This window comes from Rousettus aegyptiacus, unplaced genomic scaffold (assembly GCF_014176215.1).
Source record: "Rousettus aegyptiacus isolate mRouAeg1 unplaced genomic scaffold, mRouAeg1.p scaffold_m13_p_12, whole genome shotgun sequence".
Taxonomy (NCBI): Eukaryota; Metazoa; Chordata; class Mammalia; order Chiroptera; family Pteropodidae; genus Rousettus; species Rousettus aegyptiacus.
The window spans coordinates 22688936-22703725 of record NW_023416287.1 but is presented as its reverse complement, the minus strand read 5'-3'; the positions used below and the strand labels follow the sequence as shown (position 1 = coordinate 22703725).

Sequence of the window (14790 nt, the reverse complement as noted above, 5' to 3'; positions counted from 1 at the left end):
TTCAACAGGTACGGCAGCAAAAAGAGTAGACCAAATAGCCTAAGAAATGGCTGTAGGTGTGAGGGTTAATGTCGCCGCTGGACTTCAGATTTCTAAAAGTGAAGTGAGGAGAGAAAATGTTGTATTGGAAGTGCCATACTATGCAGAGACACAGAAAAGAGTGTTTAGACTTCCTTTTCTGGGTCTTCCAAAGCGTATTCCTTAGATCATAGCTCCGGATACTTCCTCTACAAAAGGGTGCTATGGTCACAATTCCTGGGAAATGTGACTTCATAGCATACATGCATACATGTTGGGGGACCCTGGGACACCCTCCAGGAATGGACTCTATTTGATCTATCTCAAGCCAATGCTCCCTAAATGTGGTAGCCAGCCTCCAAGACAGCTCCCCATGATCCTTGTCTCCTGGTGTTCATGTCCTTCTGTAGGCCCCTCACATACGGTATCAGGACTGGTCTGTGCAGCTGATAGAATAAGGCACAAGTGATAGCATATGATTTCCAATGTTAGGTCACAAAAGACATTGCATCTTCTACCTTGTTCTCTTTCTTGGATCAGTCACTCGGGGAAGCTGGCTGCCATGCTGTGAGGACACACAAGCCCTGTGGAAAATCCACATGGAGAAGAACCAAGACCTCCTGCCAACGGCCAACATTAACGTGAGGGAGCCACCTTGGAAGCTGACCCGCCAACCCCAGTTAAGGCTTCAGATGACTGCGGCCCTGGCCAACATCTTGATTACAGCCTCAGAAGGAACTCTGAGCCAGCACCACCCAGCTATGCTGCTCCCAGAAACTGCATGAGATGATGTTTGGTGCCTTATGCTGCTGAGTTTTGGGGGTAATTCTTATGTGGCAATAGATAACTAATATACCATGCTTACTTGACTATGGAGCGCTTTTGTTGAGGGACGTGGTTTGGGAAACACAACTAAAGGCCACCAGGTGGTTCTGAAGCCAGGCAGCACTCGAAGATGCTGCAGGCCGAGAGGGGCAGTGTAGTGGGAAGGATGCTGCAGGGAGGCAGAGAGCGAGGACAGTGGGACTGCCTTGAGAGCCATTTAGATCAGAGCCCCACCATGGACCTGCCGCTGTGACATCTGCCGCATTCATCACTACTTAGGACTATTTTCTTCATATGATCTAAAACCAACTTACTCTTACTTGGCCTCGTGTGAAGCCATGATATCTGAGATGTCATGGCTTGAGAGGCTTGTTGTGTTTTTGCTCATATAGATTACAGTAAATATAGAAACAATAAAATAAAAATTGTTCCTTCTTTTTAAAGCCTGCTTGGGAGCCCCAGTGGTTGGTTTCAAAGGCAGAAGTGCTGGGTCTTGCTTGTCCAGATAAGATGAGGAGGAAGGGGGCTGCCAACATCTTCTCTTCCCCACTCCCAAAGGTTTTTTTCTACACTCTAGGGACAGTGTTCTTTTCCCTTTCTCCTCCACCCTCCCTCAGGCTACAGTCCTTTCAAGTCCAGGCCTTGACCCTCCCACTTGCCATTTGCCAAGAGGCAGGGAAGCCCGAAGAGGGCTTTGATCACAGCAGGTCCCTGATTACTGTTGATGAATATGCTAATGAGGTGGCAACCCTGACTCCTCCCTTAAGCCCCAGGACGAGAGAGAGAGAGAGAGAGAGAGAGAGAGAGAGAGAGAGAGAGAGAGAGAGAGAGAGAGAGAGAGAGAGAGAGAGAGAGAGAGAGAGAGAGCGCGAGCTCCCAGGGATGGGTTCCAGGACCACCTGGGAGAAAAGGCCAGAAGGAGGCGGGTCAGTGGAACCATCCGAGATCACTCTGCCCTTTATTCTGTCATCTATCCCAAAAAAGGCACTGGATAGCTTTCAGACAGCAGGGAGGGAGGAAGTGTAAAGAAAAAGGTTTTAAGAGGGAGTGGTAGATACTGGGCAGAAACAGAGTCTCCTGGACCACGCTACACACCCTTTATACATAGACACTCTTGTACTTTCTAGGCCAAGAGTAAATCAACAATGCTGGCCTGAGCTTCCAATCTCATCCATCCCTCTTGGCAAATATCAGTCAGTCCTGGGTCCTAGCTGCCTACTGGCTCCTGCCAGGCCTGCTTGGGAGCCCCAGTGGTTGGGGCTCAAACCTAAGGACCAAACCTAGGACGTCTGGCCTAAGCCCCAAACCAAGTTCCCTTCATAGGGCCCATCCTTCCTGCAGAAGAGGATTCCTGGAGAGAGAGGTCAGGTACCCCTGTCTGAGGTCTGTGGACACTGGTGCTCACAGGCCAGTGCTCACAGGCCTGACCTCACAGTGGGTTCAGGCTAATTTCCACTTCCCCTGAGATAGCCCAGCATCGTCCTCTTTTCCTCATCTCATTTAATGGCTCTGAGGCACAATCGATCATTCTCCTGGGCCTTTACCTACCCACACAAAGCAATGGGATTGAGGTGGCTAGTATACAGCTCCCAGAAAGAATCCTATCATGAATAACAGCAGAACAATGTAGCAGCTGCAACCTCCAGCAGACCAGCAGAAGACTGAAGAACAGGCAACTCCCCTGCTGGGCACCCCCAGGGCTGCTCCTGGTCTGTGAATGTCTCTCCTTTACCCTGTTCATATTCTTTCCAGACATGTGAGAAGATCAAAGTGAAATAGAAAAGGTTTTGCTTTAAAGACATTCTAGCATTTCTCGCGAACATGACATGGAAAATGACATAAGGATCAGCCCATCAGTGGGTGCACCGGAGGTTGGTCTGGACTATGCCTTCCTTCTCCTGGTACCCCCAGCCGGCTCCACCCCCAGTGTGCAGTAGGTGACCAACCAACATCCCTGAGTGGAACTGCAGGCGCCAGAGGGAGAGGGTGGGGGAAGGGGAAGGAGAGACTTGCTTTTCTCCCCTTGGGACTAGCTGATGCTCTTGTAATGAGAAAACAAACCACGATTAAAGAACAGAAAGAAAGAAACATAGAGATTCAGTCAAATGACTCAGAAGATAGAAATAGGATATGGAGAGGCCCAAGCACCATGCTGGGCACTCCTTCAGAGGAGGTGCGGATGTGTGGGATACAGCTGGGGGGGGGGGGTGGACACTATCTGCTCTGACACTAGTTTAGAGACAGACAGATGTGATGAAGGCCAATCAATGTCTCTGATTCTGTGGCTTCCAAAGCGTGGGTACCTAAGCCAACCACTAGAGTGTGGGAGATACTCCGAGGATGTCTATTGATATGAATCCTTTATCTAAAAGAAAGAAAGGAGGCAGGAGTAGAGTCCCTGGAGTTGGGAGAGACAGTCATTTATTTCGGTTTCCCCAGAAGCAGACCCTCAAATGCAAAGCTCATGCGGGAGGTGAGTCTGGGAAACACTGGTGGAGGTGGGGAGTGAGCGAGAAAGGAAAAGGCAGTTTATAAAGGGCACATTATTAACAAGTTACCACTATGGGTAACTGCTGCTCAATCCCACCGGGAGCTCTGGAAACTGTCCAGAACACGTGCTTTGGAGTTATCTCCTCAGAGGGATGCAGGAGGGGTGTTGGGGTATTTATTGACCAACTCCAGTCATTGGTTGAGGGCTTCCAGGAGTAATTCTTAGTTACTTCTGGCCTGGTGTGCAAGTGGGCAGAGTAGCCTCTTGCAGCCTGAGAAAGTCTTAGGAAGTAGATGCTGGCAGGAGATGCAGATCCTTTACCAAAGGTCTAAGAGGACATGGGTGCCAACCACTAGCCACCTAGGGGCTGTGGTGTGATGAAAGCCAGCAAAGCTACAGCCCAAGGGCCTGACTGCAGTTTGGCAGATATGCACAAGAAGTGCCTCACCTGGTACATGTGTTCCTGGGTCCTATAATTCAGAAATACCTCATTCACTTAGCATCATTAGTGCACAAAGCCTGCCACATAAGAGCCTTTTTCCAATAAATGCAGTTGAGCGATGAAAACAGCCACATTAACTACTTTTTGTAAGACTCCAAAACAAATTACACATCTCCTTGCTTTCTTAGAAAAGATTGTTTTCAACAAAATGTTCAAACACTTTCCTATCAATTCTGGAGCATGCTGAGGTGGTGGGCCATTTGCTCCGCTCCCGTACTAAAGAACCCGGATGTGGGTGGAGAAAGTGCTTGTTTTAATATTTCTACCATGGCCCACTCACCACTTCTCATCTTCTGTTCTGAAACAGCCCAAAAGTTAAAGATGACTGTGAGGGAAGAGCTTTGGTTCTCACAGTTACTTTCTGGTAGGAAGACAATTGCCTTGAGGCAAGCATGGTATGCATGGGCTTCCTGAGTACTAAACTGGGAGTCCAGGTTCAAGTCAACATCAAGGACAACCTGACCTTCACAGCCTGGGCCATTCAGGCGGCCTGTGCTCCAGAGTACAGGGGGTGCATATGGGGGACACGCTAGGGACTGCTGAGTTGTCTGGCTGCTATTGCTAGGGCCACCCGGCAGTCCCTGGAGACATTCCTTTGTGAGACTGAGCAGGATGTCCCAGGGCTTGTCTTATGTCATAGCTGTTTAGTACAGACACTTGCCTTACAGTCTCTGCTCTCTACTCGGAAGGCCACTCGTGGCTTCTTACGTTCTTGACCACATGCTTATTATAAATATGAGCAATTTAAAACAAGCATATCAAATCACTCAGGGGACAAGTGGCCAAGGCTGGAGCTTTGGCTTCTCCACAGAGGCACCCTTAGGCCTCTGCCTCCTTCTAACCCCCGCCAAATCTTCTCTTGCCTTCTTGACAGCCCAAGGTTCTGAGCAGGGCTTTGGCTTGGGCCTGATCCATCTTGGAGTCTGGGATACCGGGGAAATGCGGACAAGCCCTGAGGTCATCAGCAATGGCAGCGGGCTCCGTTTTGACCACCCTCAAGGACACAGAAGGAGTAAAAAGAATACGTTTCCTGTATGTTATCCTTTGTCTCAGATTTCTCTAAAGTCTCTGTTACATTCAACTCTTTTCCCATTCTGGCATAGGCTGCATAAATGTCCCCTTTTCTCTGCATCCTCTCTTCCTCCAAATGTCCCACTAGCCCCCACTCTCTCTGCAGGCATGCCCCAGGCTGCTGGGCTGCTGGTAACCAACCATCAAGCCGGGTCTGGCATTCCTGGCCCCAGTCAAGATCTATTGATTGACCTAGCCCTGCCCAGCCCAACATGCCCAGAGCCTGGCTATGCCACAGACCAAGGAAGACAAAAGCAGTAGCTCACTGGGGCACACCCACCTTGCCAATGCGGGCAGAGGAGGACCTGGTGGCTAGAGGCAGCTGTTCAGAACCTATGTCCAAGGACGCCTGCCGGAATGAGAGGAGGTTTTGGGGACTACTTCATATCCCTCTGCTCCCACTGCCCCAGCAGCAGCTCTGATCACCTGCCCCAAGAAACTCTTACCCACCAAGATCCCTAAGCAAGGGAATAAAGATTACCCACCCTGCTTCTCTAGGCCCACCCCCTCACCACCCACTCACATGCCTGCCTGCCAGATCCTAGGCTGAGGATGGGCTATTAATTATTAAAGCAAACAAAAGCATTTCCTAGCAGGGAGGCTAGCCTGCAGCTGCTTACAGGAAAGGCAGCCCCAGTTGGCTTCCCTCTCAGGGCCCTGAAAGTGCACTGGAACCAGTTCAAGGGAAAGGGCCGGCTTGGGTCCTCCAGGGGTCTCCCCAGGCTGGAAGTCACATAAGAATGAGTGGATAGCTCCCTCTGTGCTGAACACTCTAGAAAGAGGATGTGAATGAGAATCTGGGGAAGGTGGGCTCCAGCTGGGATGTGGGTCTCAGAGATAAAGTCCTGTTGGCCCCAGGTAGGAACAGTCACAGCAATGGCCAGGGTCCTGTGTAGAATTCCCCACTAGGAAGACCCAGCCAGCCCTCTGCACCAGCCTTCCCTTTCCTTCCCTTCCCTGTTGCCTCCCGTGTGAGGGTATGCAGCCCCTTCTCTCCCTACGTTTGTTCAGAACTTTTCTTCTTCTTGGCAGAGCCTCCCTCACTGTTCTTAAGCTCTGGGCCTTCTCCTCCGTCGATAAAATCTGGGCATTGTAAAGCTAGAGAGCAGCAGCTGCTACAGTATATGGTTCCTGAGGTCGGGTAGATCCTGGGACCATCAATGTGGAGAGCCCACCAGAAAGAGATTTGGGAACCTTCTAACATGCACTCCAGTTTCCTTCAGCAGATAATCATTGCTCCCCTACTGACTGCTCAAGCCTGTCTTCATGCTGTGGACATGAAGATGAATAAGCCACCATCTAAAGGAAGGCACGGGCTGGCAGGGCAAGGAAGCCCAGGACAGGCAGGGCACAACTGAATGTGACCTGTGGTGAGCATCGTTAGGCAGCACTGAGAACCATTCCCCTGGGCTGGGTGGGAGAGCAGAGATAGAGAAGATGCTGGGTGGGGTAGCTCCCAGGGGCTGTAAGACTTTATTTGGTGAGTGTGTTGGGGGAGCAGGGCAACTGTTTCAAGAAACATCATTGGATGTCAAGTATTATATGGAGGCTGGAAGGAAATTTAGGGTCAGATTGTGATGGGCTTTGAATGCTGAATATCTGGGAGGAAGTGCAGGTCACTGAAGTTTTTAATTCAGGAGGGATATGATCAAAGAAAAGTTCTTTAGAAATATTGCTTTGGTCTCTGGTGTATAGGAGATGGTTTTGGGAGAGTGAGTAGAGGCTGGGCTGGGGCAGTGGGCTAGGAGGTTAAGGTGGGAAATCAGTCTAGGTTAACCTTCAGCCAGGGAGAAAGTGGTGGAGGGGCAGGGCGTGTTATTGTAAACAGTTGGTCATGGGCACTGAGCTTAGGGGTAGGACACAGGCAGAGAACTTTAGAAGCTTTAACAACCAGGTGGCTATGTAGCAAAGGTGAGAACAACATCAAAGACAACCATCAGATCCCAAGCAGCCCTTGATGGGAGGAGTGCTCCTGAGCAAGGTTCTCAGAGGCAGAGGGAGAGGAAGCAGGTAGAGGTTGAAGAGGGAGTTAGGGATGGGAAAGGAAGTTTGGTTGTTGCTCTTTTAGGATGGGATGACCTGAGCAGAGGACCAACTGAGGATCTAGATACAAACAGGAGAGATGCTAGGTCACCTCGGGCAGTATGAGGAGAAAGGATTAACCTACTCCTCTCTGGAAGGAGGTGACTCACCAAAAACGGGGTGGGAGTGGGGGGAATCTGCCAATCTGTGTCCTAAGACAAAGAAGTCTCTGGACTTGGAGATAAACAGCCCAGTCCTGAAGAAATGCCCCATTTCAAACTGGGAAAGGCTTCTGAGTCCCAGCAATGTGGCCCTGGGGACTTAGATTAGACTCCCCAACACCAGTTAAGATCCCCCATGTGCAGACAATACATGGCCTGATCCCCTGGAAGAGACTCATCTTGACACTTCCTGCACCCACACAGCCGACAAGGGCACTGCCTCCTTCACATCTGCTTCTCCCCTCATCAAATCTGCTTCCTGGGGCTGCAATAGGGGGAGGATCGGAGAGAAATAGGAACCTTAAATGCAGAGGCCATACTGGAACGCCCTGTCTACTATTACAAGGGACTCTTACCACATGGCCAGTGGTGGAGAAAAAAAAATGAGGCCCCATCACAATTGATCATCTCAAGTTAAATAAAAAAAACCAGAACAGAAAAACAGAATTGTGTGCATAGCACAGGAAAAAATATATTAATGAGAAGAAAGATAGGAAGGAAATACACTAAAATATTGACAGTAGTTGTATCAGAGAGGTGGGATTTTGCTTTCTATTTTCTAATTTTCTGGAATATAGTTATATCATGAGTAAAATCACGTGAATTAATTTGCAGACAAGACCCTTTCTCTTCCTGAAGAGATGAGCTTCAGAGACGGCCCCTATTTCTCCCTCCTGACAGTCTGGAAAGAACAGGAGTGCAGAATCACTGGTTTAGTTTGTGCGTGAAATAAGGTTGTGTGTCTGTTAAGGGGTGAGGTTGAGGCTGGACTAGGAGTGGAGTCCCCTGGACCGGACTGGGGGATGTGAATGCGTGGCCCCGGTGCCAGCCCCGGTCTGCCCTGGCAACCCCCCTAACAGAATCCCTTCAAGCTTCTGGACAAACAGCTGCTCAGAACCCTGGGAAGCCTAGCTTTCGCATGCTCCCTCTGTACGCAGAGGCAGCACCTCCCTAGTCCTACCCTCTCCCTCACCCCGCACCCCATGCTCACAACCGGGGTTACAAAAAGGTGAAAGCCCAGGTGTTGTGGAGGTCAGAGCAACAAATCTTAAATCTTCTTTCCAAACCCAGGAGTCCATCCCCCACCAAGCTCCCCAGCCCAGACTTCTGTAAAGGAGTCAGAGAAAATGAGCGTGGGTGCTGGGTTTCCAGGGACACCCTGCCTCCCGCAGGACCCACTAGAAAAACACAGTAAGAGGCGGGAACTGAGCGGCCCTGCCCCATTCCAAGCCCCAATCATTCCAGCAAGCCGACTGCCCACCTCATCTTTTTCCCCCACTCCATCCCCTAGCCACTTCTCCAGCGCGGGCACAACCTATCTTCCAACTCTGAGGGGCGTGGGAAAGCAGAAAGGGGGCTGGGTTTCGTGCTTTTCCTGGCAGAGAGCCCCAGAATTGGACCAGGAGAGGCACTGGGACTGCCCAAGAAGGAGGGGTTGGCGATTACTTGACAGCTGGTGGCTGTAGGGCATGGCTCAGGGACGATAGGCAGCCGGGATACCTCTTCCACTAAAGTCATGGACGGCTGGGCCTGCCAGCGACAGTCAAAAGTCTGAGCCGGGACAGCCAGGAGTGGAGGCAGAAGCCCCGCCCCGTCCCGCCCCACCTCTTCAGGAGAAAGGACAGGCGCACGGGACAGGGTGGGCGGGAGAGCTTGCTGGGACTGTCCAGAATTAGGGCTCCCTCGTCTTCGCCCCAGCAGCTCAGGGAGCTGGGCAAAAGCGGCGCGGAGCCGTCCAACCCGAGCGCCCCGCGTCGCATCCCAGCGCTTACCTTTGCGCAGCTGTGCTGGCGTCCAGGATGCCCGCGCCCTGCATCCAGGAGCGCACCGAGCCCAGGCCCGCAGGCAGCAGCGGCTCCTCCTTCAGGTTCAGCCCGCCGCGGGGCAGAGTGTCCTGCGCAGGAAACATGAGGGCGCTCAGTGGGTGGGCGCCCCCACCACCAGGGATTCGCTCCCGCCGAGGCTGACCGCGTCTCAGCTCCGCCGGACCCGACGGCACCCCGCGTTCCTAAGAGCGCAGCGCCGAGTTCCGGCGGCTCAGTGCGCACTAGCCTCTGGGGCGCTCCCTCGGAGAAAGCTGGTCCGCGAGCTTCGGCGCTGTCCCCTCCCCTCCCGGGGCGCGGGGCGGGGAGATGGAGGGATTCCCCCGCGGCCTGAGCGCCGGCGGGCGGATTGTGAGCGAGGCGGGGAGGGCGGGAGCGCAGCCGGGTGCGCCCGGTCCGCGCGGAGGCGCCCCAGAGGCGCGCTCTCGCGGCTGCCCAGGGCCGCGGTCGTCGGAGGGGGGTGGGGGCTGAGCGCCCCGGGAGCTGCCTCCGGCGAGGAGGGGGCGCGGGGCAGCCCGCCCTTTCCCCCTCGTCGCCCCCACCTCCCGCCCGCCCGCGGCGCCGGCGCGGGGCGCTGATTACCATCCGGGAGGCGGAGGCTGCAGGCACGGAGCTTGGCGGCGGCGGCGGCGGCGGGGGCAGCGAAGGTAGGAGCAGCAGTAGCCGCGCGTCCCGGGGAAAGGCAGGGGAAGCGCCGGGCCAGCAGACGCCGCCGCCGCCTCCAGCGCCCCGCGTGCCCCGGCGCCCCGGCCCTGCCGCAGCCCCGGGCGGCAGCACCTGGAGCAGCAGCAGCAGCAGCCCGGCAGACTCCCCCCGGGGCCCGGTTCCCGCGCTGCCCCGCCGCGGCCGCCGCCGCCCGCCGCTCCCTGGGGCCTGGCCGCGGGCCCGGGCCATCCCGCCGCCGCCGCCGCTCCCGGGGGAGCGGGAGCCGAAGGGAGGGAGCACTGGCGGGAGGAGGGATGGCGGGAGCGGGCGGGCCCAGGGGACTGGGGGCCGGGGGAGGCGGGGGCGGGGCGGCGCGGCTGGCCGAGGGGCAGCCGGGGACGTGACATCATCGTGGGAGGAGCGGCCGGGCCCGGGCTGCCGCGGCGGGGCGGACCCTTGGCGAGTCGGTCTCCGGGGCTGGGGGCTGCGGCCTGGCTGAGGCCACAGGAAGGGCAGGAGGGTCCAGCGGGACCGGAGGCCAGGGCAGGGAGCAGACGGGGCTGTGCGGCGGGGTAGCCCGGCTGGAGGCGGAGGAACCAACCACGCAGTGCTCAGAAACCGCCACCACCTCGGGGTCGCCCCAGGACGTAGCTCCGTCTTCTCGGCCTCATCTCCCTCTCCTAAGTAACCGCCGTGCTCTTCAGGCTGACGCCGCGGTCCTGCACTTGCTGCTCGTTTTGACGCCTTCGAGCTTTTACTCTTCATGTTATTTGCTGACGGGTGTGTTCTTCCCGCATTTCCCTGGTGAACCTGACCTCGGTTTAACCTCAGCCCAGGACTCAAACCTCTGTCTCTTAGAATGGGCCTCAGAGGCGCTGAGCCTCTTTCCTGCACTCTCCCCGCAATCATCCCTAGTCACCGTATCTGGGTTGCCTAAACCTAAATGCATTTTCTTTCCGACCTGTGCCTTTGAGAAACCTCTTGATTTTTGATTGCAAGTTGGAGACTTAGAGCTTGGAGTTAGGACTCAGAGCCAACTCACTTCCTCTTTCTCCTCAGCCAGAGAATCTTCCCTCTCAGATTTCATTCTTTTATTAGTTCCTGACACTGAAATCGTCTGCCCCTCTCCCCACGTTCTGCCCTGGCAAGTCCTGGCCAGGCTCTTTACAAACCCAGAATGAGTCCAGCACTTTCCTGCAGAACAGCCTGGGGGTGGCCTGTTCTGCCTGCCAGTGTCACTCTCAGACACCCCTGGAATACCACTTTCCTGCCCAAACTGACCCCCACCCACTTTTAGGAGGGCTTCCAAGTGTGCAGTTAGTGGTCTGCCCCACATGGACTCAGGAGAGGGGTTCCAGGGGCATTGTTGGGCCTCTTACTACTCCAGAGGTTTCCCCACCTGCTCTCCTGATCTCTGTCCTCTTTACCATCCCTCCCTCACCCTACCCCATCACCTGCAGGGCCTGTTACTCCTTTCAGACTTATCAATGTCTCAGCTTTTATCCCAGGCGAGATTATCAAAGGTAGGTCTCTCCTTAAAGTGAATTCTTATGCCTGGCTCTCTAAATCCTTGCTTTCCCCAATTTGGTCACTGGACCAGCAGCATCAACATTACAGGGGAGCTTATTAGAAATGCAGAACCTTAGGCCTGCGCAAACTAGCTGAAGCTGAATCAGAACATTTTAACAAGATCCCAGGTGATTTGTATACATATTACATTTGAGCACCATTGCTCTAAAGAAACCCCTTAAAGCTGTTCCATACATGCTCCACCCCTTTCTCTAGCCTTCAAACTTGCTCTTTAAATTTCTAGCAGACACCCTACCTCTTAATGGAGCGGATACAGGGAATCTTGGCAGAATCCTGCTGTCTCTCAGCCGTCCATCCTTTTCATCCTTTCTCAGTCTCTTCATCCATTCTCTCCTCTCCTTGCCCCTGGAGAAGCATGTGAACTCAGGGGCCTCTTTGCTCAGTTTCATCTTCTGCATCTCCTGATGTTACCCCATCTGATCTGTGTCTTGATCCTCCTCCTTTCCTCTGTTCAGACCTCCCGATTCTTAAAAGAACCCTCCCCTTGTCCCCGCCTCCTCCTCCAACTTGTACCCCTCCTGTTTCTGAAAAAGTCTACAGGTGCACTCCCCTAAAGGAGGCCTTGCCAGCCCCCAGCAAGCTACTCGGGAAGCCTTGGTGGTCTGGCTTCCTCTCAGTTCTGCTGCTGTTTGCTCTTCTCTCAGCCTCAGGCCTCTGATCCCCTTGCAGTATTGAGCTTCCCAGTCTACCTCCCCCCATCCACCTGGGAGAGCCATCCTGATGACCAGAGCACTCTGTCTTTCTTATCCCTTTGAGTGTCCTAGCCCTCTGTGCTTTGCTTCCTTCACCTTTTCTTCGTCAAAGAACTTACGCTTTCCCACAGTCTCAGAGGCCATCTTTGGGAAAATGATCTAGTGTGGGCCTCCATCCTGCTTCTGTCAGTCCAGAACATCAGATGGTGAGGAAAGAACTGGGCTTGGCCCTCTGAGAGGAGGGGAGCACCAACCTCCACAGAGGGTCCTAATCACGATAGCTCTGCCCCTGGGCAGGGCCCTGGACTGCTTTGTCTGCAATGCCCAGACCACATTGCATATTCCCCACATACCAGCTCTTCCTCCTGGCTCCCATGTGTCTGCTCATGGCACCTCTTTCTGATGCCCACCAGGCTTGGGGCCCAGAAGCTCATCTCTGATACTTTCTTCGCCCAGCCCACAGCAATTTTTTGATCTTAAGGATTCTCCCTCCATGTCTTTCTCCCTAACCCAGTACCCACAGTGAATATCTTTAACAATGACACTGGTCCTCTCCTGCACACCTCCCTGGCTCCAAGGAGAAATCTGCCTTATTCTGATGACAGCCTCCTTAGCTATCTCCCTGCTCCCAGCTGCCTGCAGATCTTCATGGTTCTAGAAAATTCTTTCCAAGGTAGATTTGGGAGATAGGTGCTCAGAATTAACCTGGTGCAAAAAGGGGAGTCATTCAACCCAGGAAAGCAGTACTGAGCGAAGGCTAGTCAGGACAGGGTCCTAGCTCCTGCAGGTTTCTATTCTATTTTAACCACATGGACTAGAAAGAAACCAACCAGGGTAGTGTTTGAGGCTTCTCAGGGCCTGCAGCCCCAGAGGACAGCTTCTGGATTAGAGTCCCTGAACCAAAAGGCAAGGCCTCCGGGTGATGAGGGACCAAGTGGGCCCAGCAGGTGGAAGGGCCAGTAAGCAACTTCTGGGTCAGCTTTTGCGGTCAGAGGTAAGCATCTCTGCTTTAGATCTAGCAAGTCTGTTTCTTGGAACTCTACACATGTTTTTTCTCATGTATTATTTACCCTTGTTCCTTTGGCAAATTTTTCATTTCAAACTGCTGCAGCTTCTCCCTGATAAAGGGATTTGGGGGCTTCTGTGGCTGTGGTCACAGAGAGCTAGAGGGGTGGTGGTGACAAACAGGGGAGGCTGATTCCAAGCCCACAGAGGATACCAGTCCTTTCTGCCCCAGAGAGAGGCTCACCCCAGACCACCAGCCCAGAGCCTCTGACCTCATCCTTCTCTGTTATGGATATTTGTGCTCACATCCACGGGAAGGGCTATTGTCATGTGCTCAGTGCTACAGAATAAGCAAAGACTAAAATATGGGCTGTGCCCTTATGGGCATCACAGTGTGGTAGTGGGGGACTTGGAAACACCCAGCGTCACTCCAGAGTGACCTGAGCTGTTAAAGATGTAGGTGCAAGTATGGGGACCAGCGCAGAGAAGGGCCTGAGCCTGAGGTGGGGCAAAGGGATTCCTGGGCAGAATGATCAACATATGTAAGACTAGGAGAGCTCAGTGGGTGGGTTTGCTGTACATACTTTAAGGTGCAAGCTTTTAGTACTTGAAGCATCGTGCTCGTGCCTAAGATGCCACGCTGAGGAGCTTGGAATTTTTCCTGCAGGTCTGGGCCTTAAAACAATGTTTTCAAAATCAGCAGAACTCTTCTGTTCCTCCCCTCTTTCTTTTTCTACAAAAGGGGGTGCAGCACCATAGAAAACAGACTCAAAGTGGTGCATTAGGCAGAAGCTCCCTTGGCCAGACTGTGTGTTGAGCCATAGCGCACCCTGGAGGTCACAGAGTGTCAGGTCAGCACTTAGATCCACTTCCTGTCAAATTCCCAGATGGAAATTAAAATATAGGAAGAATTAAAAAAAAAAAGCATGTACTAAATATGGCTGTTCACATAGTTCCTTGAAGAAAACAAAAATGGCTAGGGCCATGCCAGAGGATTCCTGGTGGGTATGCCCAGCTCTTAGCCTTCCTCCCTGTTGACTCCTGAGGTCTCTTCAACCTTCTGAGAAAAAAACCCTGCACTGCAGGTGTTAGTCCTGGCTTAGGATCCATCACATTATCCGCATCTAGGCTGAGTTATTAAATCTTGAATAATAACATGAGAGTAGGTGCTTTGGCAAGAGAGTAGGGCTGCCATCTCTGAGCTAGCTCATCTATCACAAACCAACTTAAAGACAACTGGTCTCAATCCCCACGGAGGAATGTGAAAGGAACCCTTTTTCCCACTGCAATAAGACCTATGCTAGGCCGGCCCCTTTGTTCATCCTCTGACTTTCAGAGAGAGTCCAGGACCTGCAGGTTGCTAACCTAAAGCTATAATAGAACCCAACACCATCCTTGGAGGGCTTCCCCTTAGCTACCCACAGGCCGCGGCAGAAAATCTGAAGTATATATGATTTTTACTCAGGTAAGATCAACTTCCTTTTCTGAGTGCTGCGGGATCAATTGGATTGGAAGCCATTACCACTGAAGTGGAGCAGGGTAGGGTAGAGGTGAGGGGATTGGAGGGGGCAGGCGGGAGGGGGCCATTGCTCACCTTGTCCTGGGTGAAGTGGGGAAAGGACCTGGCAGAGGCCAGTTCTCTAGGAAGCTTATGCCTCAGTGACCCTCATCCACTCAGGCCCCTTTCAAGCCCCTTTAGGGACTCCTTGCAGTGTGCTCCCACGGTTCTAGATTATGTATTCATAATGTTTTTACACTTTTATAATGTATTCATAATATAGTTTTCTTCTTAAAAAGACACCTTCCTCCAATGTATAAGTTTTAGGATCCCCTAAATTTAGATCTTCCAATAGGACTTAGAGTTGAGGAGGAAAAATTCAGGTAA

The 14790-nt window shown here is 53.0% G+C and overlaps 1 protein-coding gene across 9 annotated transcripts in view; it reads right to left on the bottom strand.

The window, feature by feature from the left end:
* Positions 1–9904, bottom strand: part of EBF4 (EBF family member 4) — a 48694-nt gene extending 38790 nt beyond the window's left edge. For 2 of the 9 annotated variants that reach the window (XR_001596973.2, XM_016144985.2), the window contains exons 1-2: positions 9556–9825; positions 8923–9044 (exon numbers count right to left, since the gene is read on the bottom strand). Coding sequence is in view for 6 of the 9 variants with exons in the window: in XM_016144985.2 (XP_016000471.1) it covers positions 8923–9044; positions 9556–9558 (125 nt within the window). In the remaining 3 variants the exon portion in view is untranslated. Of the gene's footprint in view, positions 1–536; positions 1660–5187; positions 5294–8922; positions 9060–9555 lie in introns of those variants that run through there. The other 7 variants (XM_036229575.1, XM_036229574.1, XR_004953635.1 and 4 more) reach the window with 6 other exon arrangements.
* Between the last annotated feature and the right edge of the window lie 4886 nt (positions 9905–14790).